General features: G+C 53.3%; 1 protein-coding gene across 3 annotated transcripts in view; it reads right to left on the reverse strand.

The window, feature by feature from the left end:
- Positions 1 to 11,603: 11,603 nt before the first annotated feature.
- The window catches only part of CLPTM1 (CLPTM1 regulator of GABA type A receptor forward trafficking), a 56,808-nt gene continuing 54,917 nt past the window's right edge, over positions 11,604 to 13,494 (reverse strand). For all 3 annotated transcript variants that reach the window (XM_077336604.1, XM_077336606.1, XM_077336607.1), the window contains exon 14: positions 11,604 to 12,465. In XM_077336604.1, the coding sequence (XP_077192719.1) occupies positions 12,173 to 12,465 (293 nt within the window). In that variant the 3' untranslated portion in view covers positions 11,604 to 12,172. The remainder of the gene's footprint in view (positions 12,466 to 13,494) is intronic.

Genomic DNA, 13,494 nt, shown 5'->3' on the forward strand with positions numbered 1-13,494 from the left:
TCCCCCGGAAGCGTAAGGAGAAGACAATGCCGAGTAAACTAGAGTTGCCATCTGAAGATCTCCCACTGTTACAACAGATCTCCAGTCCCCCCCGGAGACAACGGCTGCTTTGGAGGGCAGACTCCTCAGCATCAAGCCCTGGTTGGCCGCCGAAGCAGCCGTTCCAGCTCGAAGCAGCCAGAGGCGCAACACAGCACTGGCTGCTCTAGGCTGGAACGGCTGCTTCACGGCCAAAGCGAACAACCCTCTAATCCTGGTCAAGATAAGCAAACCTTGTGTCCATTTTCCCCACTTAGACTAAATCACAGGAGAGGAAGGAGGCCGGGATGTTAAAAGAAGTGCGGTTCAAGGGGCCCCTCGTAGTGCCCAAAATTGCCAACTGCCAGCAGGGGGGAGGCTGGAACCCAACGCTGCCCCATTGGAATCTCTTCATGCCCTTTAATGACAAGAGTTTCAATAAACGTTGAACAGAAACGGGGAAGGCTGTGGATCACGGCGACTTTCCCGAAAGCTCCTCCACCTTTTGGTTCGAGGCCTATTGAAACTTTTGTCCTTGGCTTCAAGGAAGGAATTGTTTGCACAAGGACCTCATTCCCCGGGAGAGCTGTTAGAGAAAAGGAATGCGTGTCCCACCCAGAAGACCCGGTTTTCTGAAAGCGCTTCTAGAACCAGGGAGAGCTCCGGCCAGTCTTCTACCTGCACCTCATGATGCAGTGTTGGGGTCCGTTTTTTTCTCATCAGTGTAACGTTTGTATTGGACAGTCTTGATTTTGGTAACCTCCATGCGGGGCCTGAAAATCCCCTGGAATGTCAGTATCTCTGGAGGAGCAGGAGGAGGAGGAGGAGGTGATTTTCACACCCCACTTTTCACTGCCCAAAGGAGTCTCAAAGCAGCTTGCAATGACCTTCCCTTCCTCTTCCCACAAGAGGCACCCTGTGAGGGAGGTGAGGCTGAGAGAGCTCTGACAGAACTGCTCTGTGAGAACAGAATTATCAGGACTGTGGCGAGCCCAAGGTCACCCAGCTGGCTGCATGTGAAGGAGTGGGGACTCAAACCCTGCTTGCCAAATTGAGGCCACTGCTCTTAACCAGGACACCACACTGGAGAAACAGCTGCCTTGGCAGGGGGACTGTGTGGCACTATGCCCGGCCAAAGCCCTCTTTGCTTCTCCTTAGGCTTCCGGGGGGAGGGAGGGGGGGTTAGGGTTGCCACATCCAGGTTAGATTTGGGGATGGAGACTGGGGTGGACACGGAGCCAGGTTGGTGTAGTGGTTAGGAGTACGGACTTCTAATCTGGCATGCTGGGTTCGATTGTGCACTCCCCCACATGCAACCAGCTGGGTGACCTTGGGCTTGCCATGACACAGATAGAGCTGTTCTGACCGAGCAGTGATATCAGGGCTCTCTCAGCCCCACCTCCCTCACAGGGTGTCTGTTGTGGGGGGAGGAAAGGGGAGGTGAATGTAAGTCGCTTTGAGACTCCTTCGGGGAGAGACAATCGGCATATAAGAACCAACTCTTCTTGTTCAGTAATCTCAGGGCTCCCTCAGCCTCTCTTCCCTCACAGGGTGTCTGTTGTGGGGAGAGGAAAGGGAAGGCGACTAAGCTGCTTTGAGACTCCTTCGGGTAGACAAAAAGCAGCATATGAGAACCAACTCTTCTTTTAACATCACATCCTCTATTCCTGACACTGTCTAGGCTTCTGGCTCTCCTGCTTACAACTTTTTCTTCCCTCCAGAAGAGGGTAGAGAAATGCGGCATATAAGAACCAACTCTTCTTCATCAGCTCTTCTTCTACTCTCACTCCCAGATCTCCAGGAACCTCTTAATGCCAGCTTGAGGGTGCTGCAGAGAAAAGCCCTCAATGGGGCCAACAATAACCCCACGGTACCAGGATTCGGTTCTGCTTGCTTCTGGCTTAGGGCCCACCTATCTGAGAGACCACTTGTCTCATGCCCCCTACACTCTGCAGGTGCTAATCTCCTGGAGATCCCTGGTCCAAGGGAAGCGTGTATGTCCTCGCCCAGGGCCAGGGCCTTTTCGGTCCTGGCCCATATCTGGCAGAATGAGCTCCCGGATGGGGTAAGGGCCCTGGTGGAACTATCAACGTTTCACAAGGCCTGCAAGACAGAGCTCTTCTGCCAGGCTTTTGGTTGAGACTGGGCCAAATATCAGTTGATAAGAGTGGGTCCTTCCCCATCCTTGTACAATCTGCTCCCCCCCCCCCCGGTTTACATCTGGTTGGCAGAGAACTGAGGAATAAGGGCCTAATGAGGGATTGTTGTGATCGCCATCTGTGCTGTTATTATAGGTTGTATATTGTACTAGATTCAAAGCCCGTTTGTCAGAGTGGGCTTTGAAAGGCCACCCCCCCCACCGCGGCCGTTTCCCCCCTCCCTCTGAGCCTCTTCTAGGCCTGGGGGAAGGGCTCCTTTCTCCCCTCGCCCCTGGCCACATCACGGCCTTCCCCCCGGGCGTCTTCGAGGTTGCGGGTATGCTTCTAGGGCCAGGGGGAAAGCCTCTTCCCCCCCCCACATCACAGCCTTCCCCCCAGGCCCAGAAGCACACCCGTGGCCTCAAAGAGGCACACCCACAGCTTCTCGGCCCCGGGGAGAAGTCCTCCTCCCCCCCCCCCCCCGGCTGTGGCCTCCTTCTCTACTCACGCCGTCGCAACGCTTCCCTGGAGGCTGCAGTCGGGCTGGGGCGCTTTGCGTCTTCCGATTGGGCCCTCACCCAACTGGGTAAAAGTCTGTCCTGGTGAGGGCCCTCACCCAGACAGGCCCCGCCCACTCAGGCCTTAGCCTTTTATTTAACAGTGACCCGCTGTTATGGGGTTTTATGTTTTTATTATGTTGTGAACTGCCATGAGCCAGACTGCCTGGGAGTATTGGGATAAAAATCAAACAAATAAATAAACTAAATTGGGATGTACTGATTCAAGAGCAACTGTCTCTAATCTGGAGAGCTGGTTGGATTCCCCACTCTTCCTCCTCCTCCTCCTCCTCTGCGTGCAGCCAGTTGGGTGACCTTGGACCACCCCAAGTTCTCTCTCACCTTCCCCTGCCTCACAGGATGTCTGTTGTCGGGAGAGAGGAAAGGGGATTGTCAGCTGCTTTGAGGCTCCTCTGGAAGGGAAAAGGGGGTATGAAAACCCAGCTCTTCTTCTTCTTCTTTGCTCAAGGGCCAATTCATGTTATGCCGGCAAAGATACTATCACGGGAAACTTCAAGGTTGTGAAGGAGATAATACTTAAACCAGCAGTGGACCAGGCTCCGGCTTCCAGTTGCCCTGACCCTTCCCGTTCAAACTAGGCACATGTGGGAAGAATCCCTGGCCGACCTTTCCCCTGTTTTGTTGTGTTTTTTAAGCTGACACATCAGGAACAACCAGGGCGTTTGGCTGGTGGGAGTGTGAGCAGAGCCGACAGAGCGAACACGAGACAGTTCCTCCGCCAAGGACGGGGAAGCTTCCGTGAAGGGCTGAAGATAAGAAGCCCACGTTGGGGAATAGAGTCAGCTGAAGGTCGAGTGGCCAGCTGGGGGGGGGCGGGGGCTGGAGGGCTCCTGGGATTTCAGCTGATCTCCAGGCTGCAGAGAGCAGCTTCCCTGGGGAAAGAGCTGCTCTGGAAGGGGCACTCTAGGCCCTTACACCCTCCCCTCCTGAAACCCCACCTCCGGGCATTTCACAACTGGAGCCGGCATCCCTAGAAGAGAATGTGTTCTGGGCTCTTGTTTGGGGAACAGATTTCAGGCCAGATTTTCACCCCTTCAGCACCAGTCAAGAAGGCGCTCAAATAAGCCCAAGGCCCGGAAAGGTCCGGACCTATGAAGACTTGGGCCCACGCCCCCTCCTCAGGTGTACAGTTCCAGGAAAAAAGTATTTGGAGGACGGAGAGGAATGGGTCCGTTTCAACAAAGCACGCCAATCTCCTCAGCCTCAGTCCTGGTGAGATTCCTGAACGGTCAGATTCTGGAGTCAGAGTCCTTGTGGAATCATCCCACAAGCCCTTTCTCAACGCAGCCTAAGAGCTTATGTGAGTCATCTATATCTTCAGCATCGTCCAAGGATCTTGGTGCAGCGTGTGGAGCTCTGCCTCCCTCCACTGTCTCCCCACAGAGGGCCACCCCCAAAATGGCCAGCCCCTTGATTTCTGCCTTGAGCCTCCTGCGCTTTCCTGGATTACTGGAGCAGCCCCTGCTGGTGGCATTCTAATACTCATCTGAGTAAAAAAATAAAATAAACATTCTCGTTTTCCCCGTGTCCTCCCTCCTTTCCCTTCAAAGGTTCTTGCCCACAAACTCTAATTAATCTTGACCAGGGGTAGTCAAACTGCGGCCCTCCAGATGTCCATGGACTACAATTCCCAGGAGCCCCCTGCCAGCATTTGCTGGCAGGGGGCTCCTGGGAATTGTAGTCCATGGACATCTGGAGGGCCGCAGTTTGACTACCCCTGATCTTGACACTTGGGGGGAGGGGAAAAGACTGCTTTAGGATGCTTTGGGCTGATCCTGGGTTGGACTAGATGGCCTGTGTGGCCCCTTCCAACTATGATTCTATGATTAATTTAGGGGGGGATTTCTTTCTTGCAATGAATGAGTTTAGGAATGAATTTGGGGTAGTGTGGTAGAATGTGGTTAAGAGCAGCAGCTTAAAATCTGACAAGCTGGGTTTGATTCCCCATTCCTACTCCACATGCAGCCAGCTGGCTGGCCTTGGCCTAGTCACAGTCCTGTTAGAGCTGTTCTGACTGAGGAGTAATATCAGGGCTGGCTCAGCCTCACCTCCCTCGCAGGGTGTCTGTTGTGGGGAAAGGAAAGGCAAATGTAAGCCGCTTTGAGACTCCTTTGGGTAGAGAAAAGCGGCATATAAGAACCAACTCTTCTTCTTCTTCAGTGATCTCAGGGCTCTCTCAGCCTCACCCACCTCATAGGGTGTCTGTTGTGGGGAGAGGAAAAGGAAGGCAACTGTGAGCCGCTTTGAGACTCCTTCTGAAAGATAAAAGTGGCATCTAAGAACCAACTCTTCTTCTAATTAATCTTGACACTTTAGGGAGGGTCCACAGGACTCATTTGGGGGCTTTTTTGCCTGCTACGATTGAGGATTAGGAATGAGCTTCCCCTTGTAAGAAGCCAATGCTATTTTAATCGTCCTTTCCAGATTGTCAGGGTCCTTTTGCAGCCACAAATCCATCTCCCTGCCGGGCCACCTCCTCCTGCTAAGGACACGGCAACAATAGTGTGATGCAAACAAACAGAAATCTCAGCTTAAACGTTGACCTCCCTATTTTAAAAAATACAACTGGAGTCGGTTTGGAAAGCTTGCTGTGGCTGAGAAACGTTCCCCTCCCAAAGCAGCGATTCCAGCCCCAGGTTTTCGGAAGCAGGACTCTGCCACAGCCCACAAAAACACCCAGGCCAGGCCTTTCGGATACAGTCCCTGGGGCTGAATCCAGACTGAAATTAAAGAGAAGGGGCCTGGCAAAGACGTGGAAAGGCATGCCAGTGAGGTAGTGGCTAGAAATCTCCTGGGATTACAACTGCTCTCCAGGAGCACAGCGGAGAGAATGGTCCCTTTGGAAGGGGGGCTGGGTAGCATTGCTCCCCACTGAGGTCCCTCTCCTCCCCAAATCCCTCCCTCCTCTGGCTTCACCCCCAAACCGTCAGGCATTTCCCAACCTGGACCCTGTAGCCCTGCTGGTGACGCAGCAGCTCTTGCGTGAAAGACCAAGAAAGTTTCTGCATCTGCCTTACTCGCTTCCAATCAGCATCCAGTTTTGGCCAGCTCATGACCAATCAATTTCCTCTCCGCAGAAACCTGAAAAAGACCTTCGGGAGTCTATTTTGCGTTTGTTGGAAGGACTAGAAACTTGCAAGTTCAAATTTGCCACTGTGTGGGAACGGTAAGAGGCGGCGGCAGCTTTAGGGGTAAAGACAACCCCCAGCCCCATAAGGTCAGTTGCCTCTGGGGCGGAGAGGGGGGCTGGGCTGGTGCAGAACAAAGCAGCACCTTGAAAACTTTGGAGTGCCTGTTCAAGGGATAAGCTTTTGTGTACAGAGACAGAATTTCCTCAAGTTATATTGGGGGGGGGGGTGTACTGGCAGGAAGGACGGTTAGAGTCAAGATGCATAAGTAGCTGGGCGATTATAGTTGAGAGGGGATTATGCACCCTGTGGTTGGCTGGGCAGGAGGGGTTGTCGCTGCTTGGCTCCTCTGACCCTCTCGTGCAAACCCAGGGGAATGCCGATCGCTGCTTTGGAGTGGGGAGGCAAATTTCTTCCAGGGGTTCTGTTTTGGGGGGACATCTGGGCATGGAATTGGGGTCCCTGCGGGGGGGGGCAGCAGCTGTGAGTTCCTGCATTCTGCAGGGGGTTGGATTCGATTGGCCCAGGAAGCCTCTTCCAGCTGTAGGATTCTAGCCTGAGTAACTCCACATGAAACCGTTGAGGAAATTTCCCTGTACCTGAAGAGGTGCACACACAGAGCAGCTTTCCCCCTGAATAGGTCTTGGCCAGTGTTAAAGGTACCCCAGACTCCAACTTGGTTCTGCTGCTTCAGACCAACATGGCTGCCCACCTGCACCTGTCTTCGAGGGCTGGTATGGGAGGAAAACCCTTTTCTATACTACCAGAACAGCCAGGGGGACAGGAGAGGAAGCACAGTCTAGGCCAGGGGTCCCCAGCCTTTGCACACCTGTGGGTATAAATTAAATGGAATAAATTGTGACCAAGAGCAGTGGGCACACCCACAAAATGGCCACTGGAAGAGGCGGAGCCAACCATACCAGGGGCTGACGTTACAGACAACTCTAAGAGGAGCTCTTCAGCATATGTCGGAAGTCCTGCAGGGGGGACCCACACACTTTTTAAAAGAACTTGGTGAGCACTAAGGGGACCCCTGTTCTAGCTCGATCTTGTCTGATCTTGGAAGGTAAGCAGGGTCAGTACTTGGGAGAACTCCAAGGAAGGCTCTGCTGGTCACTCGCCTCGACCGCCTCTTGGTGGGGTCTCCGTGAATCAGCTGCAGCTCAAGGGCCCCTCACACACACATCAAGGCAGGAAAGCCCCCCCACCCCTCCCGAATAATCTTCCATCCCGCCAGCTGCACGGCAGTCCTCAAACACTCTCCACCCCTTCCCTGGGGGCTCCCGCCAGACCTTATCCTGAATCGCCAAATTGTGATCTCAAGAAAACCAGCACCAGTCTCCTGACCCTGCGAGGCTGTCTGAAGGACACAGGGCGGTCGCTGAGGCCTGAAGGCGCTTGTGCCCCAGGCCTGGGCTATGTGGGGCTGGCTGCTTCCCCAAACAGGCCTGCTGCTCTTTCCAGGGCCTCGGCCACAAGAGAGAAAAACGCCCCTTCTAAGCCAACCTGTGGCTGAAGTGCCCGGCTGTGGCTGGCTGGTTCCAGATGTTTTCCTCAGCAGCAGCTGCCTGGGAAACGCTGAGCCTGCTCCCGAGACCACACCCTGCCCCGAGGGATGCAAGAGTCAGGCTATGGAAGTCAGGCTTTGTTTACACCGCCGGACTTCTTGTCTTTGGGAACTCCGTGGCCTGATCCAGTTTTCCCCTTCCAATGGATGCTCCATCCCTCCATCAGAGGCACATCCCACCTCCTCGCTCCTGCTGGCTTCAGACATGGCCTGTTCTTTCACTGTCCTTTGGGGAAATCTGGGGCATCCTTTTCAAAAACATCAGTCCTGGAGGGCATACACGAAGCTGCCTTAAGATGAATTCGACTCTCAATCCATAATGGCATCTACTCAGACTGGCAGTGGCTCGCCTGGGTCTCAGAGTGCCCCGTCCTTTCAGCTGGAGATGCCAGGGATTAGGATCATAGAGTTGGAAGGGACCTCCTGGGTCATCTAGTCCAACCCCCTGCACTATGCAGGACATGAGGTCCCTTCCAACTCTATGATTCTAACCCTATTGTTCATGCACTGTCACCTGCCACCTCCTTGAACCTTCACAGAATCAGATGGCTATCCAGCCTCTGTTTAAAAATTTCCAAAGATGGAGAACCCCACACCTTCCAAGGAAGCCTGGGACCTTCAGCATGCCAAGCAGGGGTTCTACCACTAAGCTACACCCCCAGGGTCTCCAGGGTCTCAGGCGGAGGTCTTTCCCATCACCACCTGCCTGGTCTTTTTACTGGAGATGCTGGGGATTGAACCTGGGACCTTCTACATGCCAAGCAGAGGCTCTGCCACTGAGCCAGAGCCCCTCCTGTCACCTCAGAATCAAATTTTTGAAGGAGGGTAAACAGATCTTGCTCACCTCTATCGAACATGACTGTCAACACCTACGAAGAAAGCCCTTGATGGCTGCTGACTCTCATATCTGTGAGACAGTCTCTCCCCACTGTTTACTACTGAAAGGAGGTACTACTGAAAGTGGCTGACAATCACCTACCCTTCCCCTCCCCACAACAGCCATCCTATGGGTTTGAGAGCTCCGAGAGAACTGGGACTGGCTCAAGGTCACCCCAGTGGCTGAAATTGGAGGAGTAGGAAATCAAACCTGGCTCTCCAGACAAGAGGCTGCCGCTTTTGAACCAAGCTGCCAGGAACAGAAAACTTCAGTTACTTGGATGTATCACTGGGCAATACGGTCTGCATGACTGTGCAGTTTACTGTTGGTCGGCTCCCCCTGCATGGCTGAATGTGTCATGTGTCATGTGGACCTTATCGCTTTGCTTCCGTTCTTTAGACTCCCAGAGGGATCTAGCACCCAATTCCAAGTTCTTCATTCATCCAACTTCCCATCCTGTTGATCATATTGATGGAATCATCCTTCATGTCCCAGGGAGAAAAGCGGAATGTAGTCATGTGAATAAACTTAAAACAGGTGGAGTCCAGGAGCCCCTTAAAGACGGACAAAAGTGGTGGTGGGGAACTTTTGGGGGTCTGAGCAAGGACTCCTGCCAGCTCCTCTTTAAGGCAGGTTTCCTCAACCAGCACTTCATGCAACCGTGGGGTTTCTCAAAGGCCCTCGAAGCGTCTCCTGGATGGGTGGGAGCTAATTCTTTATACATTTAAATTTTTTAAAAAACATTTAGCAAGTGATACAACCACATATGGTCATGTTGACTTGCTCCTCCCACCCAAAATGGTCCATGATGGGCCTGGAGGGGTGGGGAGGGGCCCCAGGTGGGCGGGTGCACAGCTCTGCTTCCTGATTGTGCCACTTCTGGGTTTTTTTTTCAAAGCCTGATGGATGTTTCAGGGGTTCTCAATGGTAAAAATGTTGAGCCTGGCTGCTTCCCTGGAGTCTTGCTCTTTCCTGCTGCTAGAGACTGACCCAGCAACCCATCATGAGAAGTGAGCTGTGAATCCCAAAAGCATCTCCCTTCACAAATCTTTTGGGTCTTTCAGATGCTCCTGGACTCTGGCTCTTTTTTCCTGCTACAGACAGACTGACCCATCTTGGTAAACAAGCAAGCACACAGAATCCAGGGGTCATGCAGTCCTTGATGAGCAATCCCAGACTGCATGGGATGAAACACAGGAGAGCTTGCTGCAGAGAAAACCAACATGGATCAGGACTGATACACCGCACCCAACAAGCTGCATCCCTGTGGCGCTTCCTGCCCCATGCAGGCAGCTTTCTCCATAGGGGAATTTAGTTTGTGCCCAAACATTGCTGTTGGCAGGACACAGATCCACAGGATCCGACTGGGGTCCCCAACCTTTTCGTGCTCGTGGGCACCTTGGGAATTCTGACACAGAGTAGTGGGCGTGGCTACAATGTGCCTCTCACAGACCAGCTGCCGCAGGAGGCGAAGCCCAAGCTCAAGGCAGGGAGAAGAGGGGACCTTTCACAAAAGCCGACTGGGAAAGAGAAGAGAGAATAAAAAGCAACACTGTGGCGGCAGCTGCCTCAGGAGCAACAGTGACGTTATTTCAATCTGCACAGGCCAATCCGATGCCCTTTCCTACCACATCTGCCTTCTGAGAATCACTTGGTGGGCACCATTTGGGGAATTCCTCACTTTGCACACACAAGGGCAGACGGGGAGAAACCCTCAAGACACAGATGGTTTGGCAGGAACTTGGGCTGTCAACAATCTCGGCTGAGGTCATTTCCCATTCTCAAAAGGACATTTGTCACCTGCACCACAGGCTCAGCGATCTCCCGGCCAATGTGATTGTTGGTGCTCCGGTGACAGCCTGCTGGGGCTTGTTGTGTTGGCACGAGTTCTAGAAGGACCAGCTTGGCCACTCCTCAGTGGGCAAGTTGGAATTACACAACTCCAAGAAAAAAAGACACAGACCTTGCGTTAATCAGCAAGCCAGAGTAAGGCCATGGCGTTTCGCACTCAGAGCTGCTAGAGAGGCCGCGTTTCTTCCAGGAATGGGAGAGGCAGATTCCTGCAGGTGGGCAAAGGCATCCTTGATGCCACTGAGTAGGCTGCCTAATAGTGCCTGTGCCAGGCGTTATACACCACTGGGAAAGCGCTCCCATGATGTGAGCTTTTCCAAGCTGTCCGGCCCCAGCACACTGACTTGCGCAGGGAGACGCCTTGCAGAGCATGTTCCCCAGGCCTGACCGCTACTATTAAGTGAGGCAAAAAGAAGGAAGAGAGAGGGGACTTTCCTGCCTTCTCAACATCAAGCGGAAAGGTCAAGCATCACTGCGGCAGCCGATTTAATCCCAGGCTGAGCTGGTTCTGAGGGGCTGGCCGGCTGGCACGGGGAGAGGAGGTGGTTGGGCACCTTCCACCCTTCTCCCCAGGGTTCAGCACATGGTATGTGGCAGCAAGATAGGCAGAGGAGGAGAACTGCTGCCCTGGGAGGGAGCCTGGCACCTGGAAGGGCGCGATCGCTGCCCCCTCCCCCCCAGACGTTTCCGGGGGTCATGCCAAAGAGTGGCAGTCGCTTCCCGCCCTCCTGCATGGGTTGCGCACCCAAGCAGTGCAGTTTCTGCACAATGCAGTGTAAAGCAGGAGGTTGCATCTCTCCCTAAACAAAGTGGAGGAAACAAAAATTGTAAGGGAACACCCTGCCCTATCAAACGACGGTTTGTGCTCAGAGCGCCATGGACAACCCTGAGACTGCAACAAGGATGTTGCAGAGCTGGAAGAAATACCGGGGAAGGGTCTTACAAATGACCCAAGGAGCAAGCAGCACCTGCCCTGCAAGGAGGTGGCCGTGGCTCTCAGTGGTAGAGCTTCAGTTTGGCCTGCAGGTCCCGGTTCGATCCCTAGTGTCTCCAGAAGGCCAGAGGAGATGTGCAGGATGTGCAGGGCCTCCACCCGAGACCCTGGACCCTGGACAATTCTGACCTTGATGGACTGAGTCAGAGTCATGATAAAGCAGTTTCATGCATGTTCAGAAGCAACTCAGGGGGTTGGGGTTTAAGGGCACTGGGAGAATTAAGACAAGTACAAAGCCTTGAGAATTTACGGAACCTGTGGACTGAAAACAGAACCTTTCCGTATACCAAACCCAATGCAGACAGTTCTGGCATCGCCGAGAGCTCACCCCTTGTTGCTTCTGCTGGCGAGCAAACCGACTCGTCCTCCCGGAACCAAGAGGCAGGGGCAGGAGGCCCCGAGCAGAGGCAGAATGGGAGGAAGGAGAAGAAGAAGTGGTGGCGGCAGCAGAGTTTCGGATTCTGTTTCTTAACTTAAACACCCATATGAATTTATTAAATCCAAGGTCCGTATTAGGATGTAATGATGAGAAACGATGCTCTTGTATGTGTGTGGAGGGGGGGGGGTTCGGGGGTTGCTTTGTTTCGTTTCTGTTCTGATAATGAAGCTCTCATTACGAAACGGAAACATGAACTCAGAGAAGAGCTCTGGAATGACAAGGTCCTAAATACCTGCACAATGGAATGGAGGTCACAATTATTACTGGTGGAGGTTTTGCTTTTAAACACAGAGATTTAACGGAGGGGAGCAGGCGGGCGGGGGCGGGGCAGGGTTTCTCTCCCAGGGAATACAGCTTGTCACATTGAACGTCTCGGGCATTGTTTCTTACTCCCCCCCCCTTTCCTCCACCTCCCTCACGAGTTTACTGGGATAGAAAATAAAAAGCTTTGGACTCAGGTGGACCAAAGCAACTTTCCCTCCCCCCTGGCCCCTTCCTGCCCGATCCCTTTGCCATCTGTCCATTATCCAACAGTGAGAGAGTCAAGTTAGGGAACTTTAAAAAATAAAAGTTAGAGCCGGGTTAATCGTTTTTCTTCTCCTCCGTCGTTTTTGAGGGCAGCAGTTGGGGCACGCCGTCTGTGGGATCCGGATCGGCTTCTCCCTCTGCCGCTGCTGGAGAGGCTCCGTTAGCAGGCCCTTTCGTGAGGGCCCCGGGGGGGCCACTGGCCAGCAGCGCAGGGACACCATCTGGCTGAGCCGTGCTTGGTGTTCTCTGGGACGCTTGTGCCTCTCCGCTGATCCCAAACTCATTGACACGGCTCAGATCCACCTGGTAGATCCACCGCTGGTAGAGATAAATGAAGAACACGACATCTGGAGTGGAAGGGAGAAAAGGGAAGGAGAGAACACTGGGGGTCAGAAGGCAAAAGCCTCAGGAGAGCCCTGCTGGATCAGACCATGGAGGGATCATCTAGCCCAGCCTCCTACCTCATGCAGTGGCCAACCACTTCCTCTAGAGGTTCAATAACAGGACAGAGAGTCTGAGGCCTTCCCCTGACAAGAACATCAGAAGAACGCTGCTGGGGTCCCTCTAGTCCAGCCTCCCGCCTCACACAGTAGCCAAGTTCCTCTGGAGGGCCAGAATCAGGGCAGAGAGGCCGAGGCTGAGGCCTTCCTAAGAACCTTAGAAGAGCACTGCTGGATCAGACCAGGGGTCCACCTAGTTGAGCATCTCATCTCACACAGGGGCCAACCGCAGGGCCTTGAGGCTCTTGTGGAAGCCCTGCTGGATCAGACTCATGGCCCATCTATCCAGCTGCATCTTATAGCATTGCCCCAAAGTGTGAACGTGCAGGGTGTAGAGGATGAGGCTTTCCCTGATGCTGCTTCCTGGCAGTGCTATTCAGAGCGTGGCTGCCTCTGAAGGGGGAGGCTCCTGAGCCATCATGGCTAGTAGCCACTGACAGAGCTCTCCTCCTCCAATCTGGCTGATTGCCTTTTGAAACCATCACTAGGTCTTCTGGCAGTGAAACCCGATGTTGCTTTTCATGCCCTGCTTACGGAGTCTCAAAGCGACTGACGACTGCCTATGCTTCCTCTCCATACAGCAGGTACCCTGTGAGGTTGGTGGGGCTGAGAGAACTCTGAGAGAACTGGGTTTGGACCAAGGCCATCCAGCTGGCTGCATGCGGAGGATTGGGGATGAAACCTGGCTGGCCAGATTATTATTTATTGAAGTTCTATATTCCCCTCCCAATATGGCTCAGGGCAGTGTACAGAATGGGTTAAAATTAACAGTAAATTAAAAACCAACACAATACATCAATATTAAAAGTATAAAACAAAAATAAAAACATAAATAATAAATTAGCAGCATTAAGCAATAGCAGCGTCCAGATATTC

This window comes from Paroedura picta, chromosome 5, assembly GCF_049243985.1.
Source record: "Paroedura picta isolate Pp20150507F chromosome 5, Ppicta_v3.0, whole genome shotgun sequence".
In the NCBI taxonomy this organism is placed as follows: Eukaryota; Metazoa; Chordata; class Lepidosauria; order Squamata; family Gekkonidae; genus Paroedura; species Paroedura picta.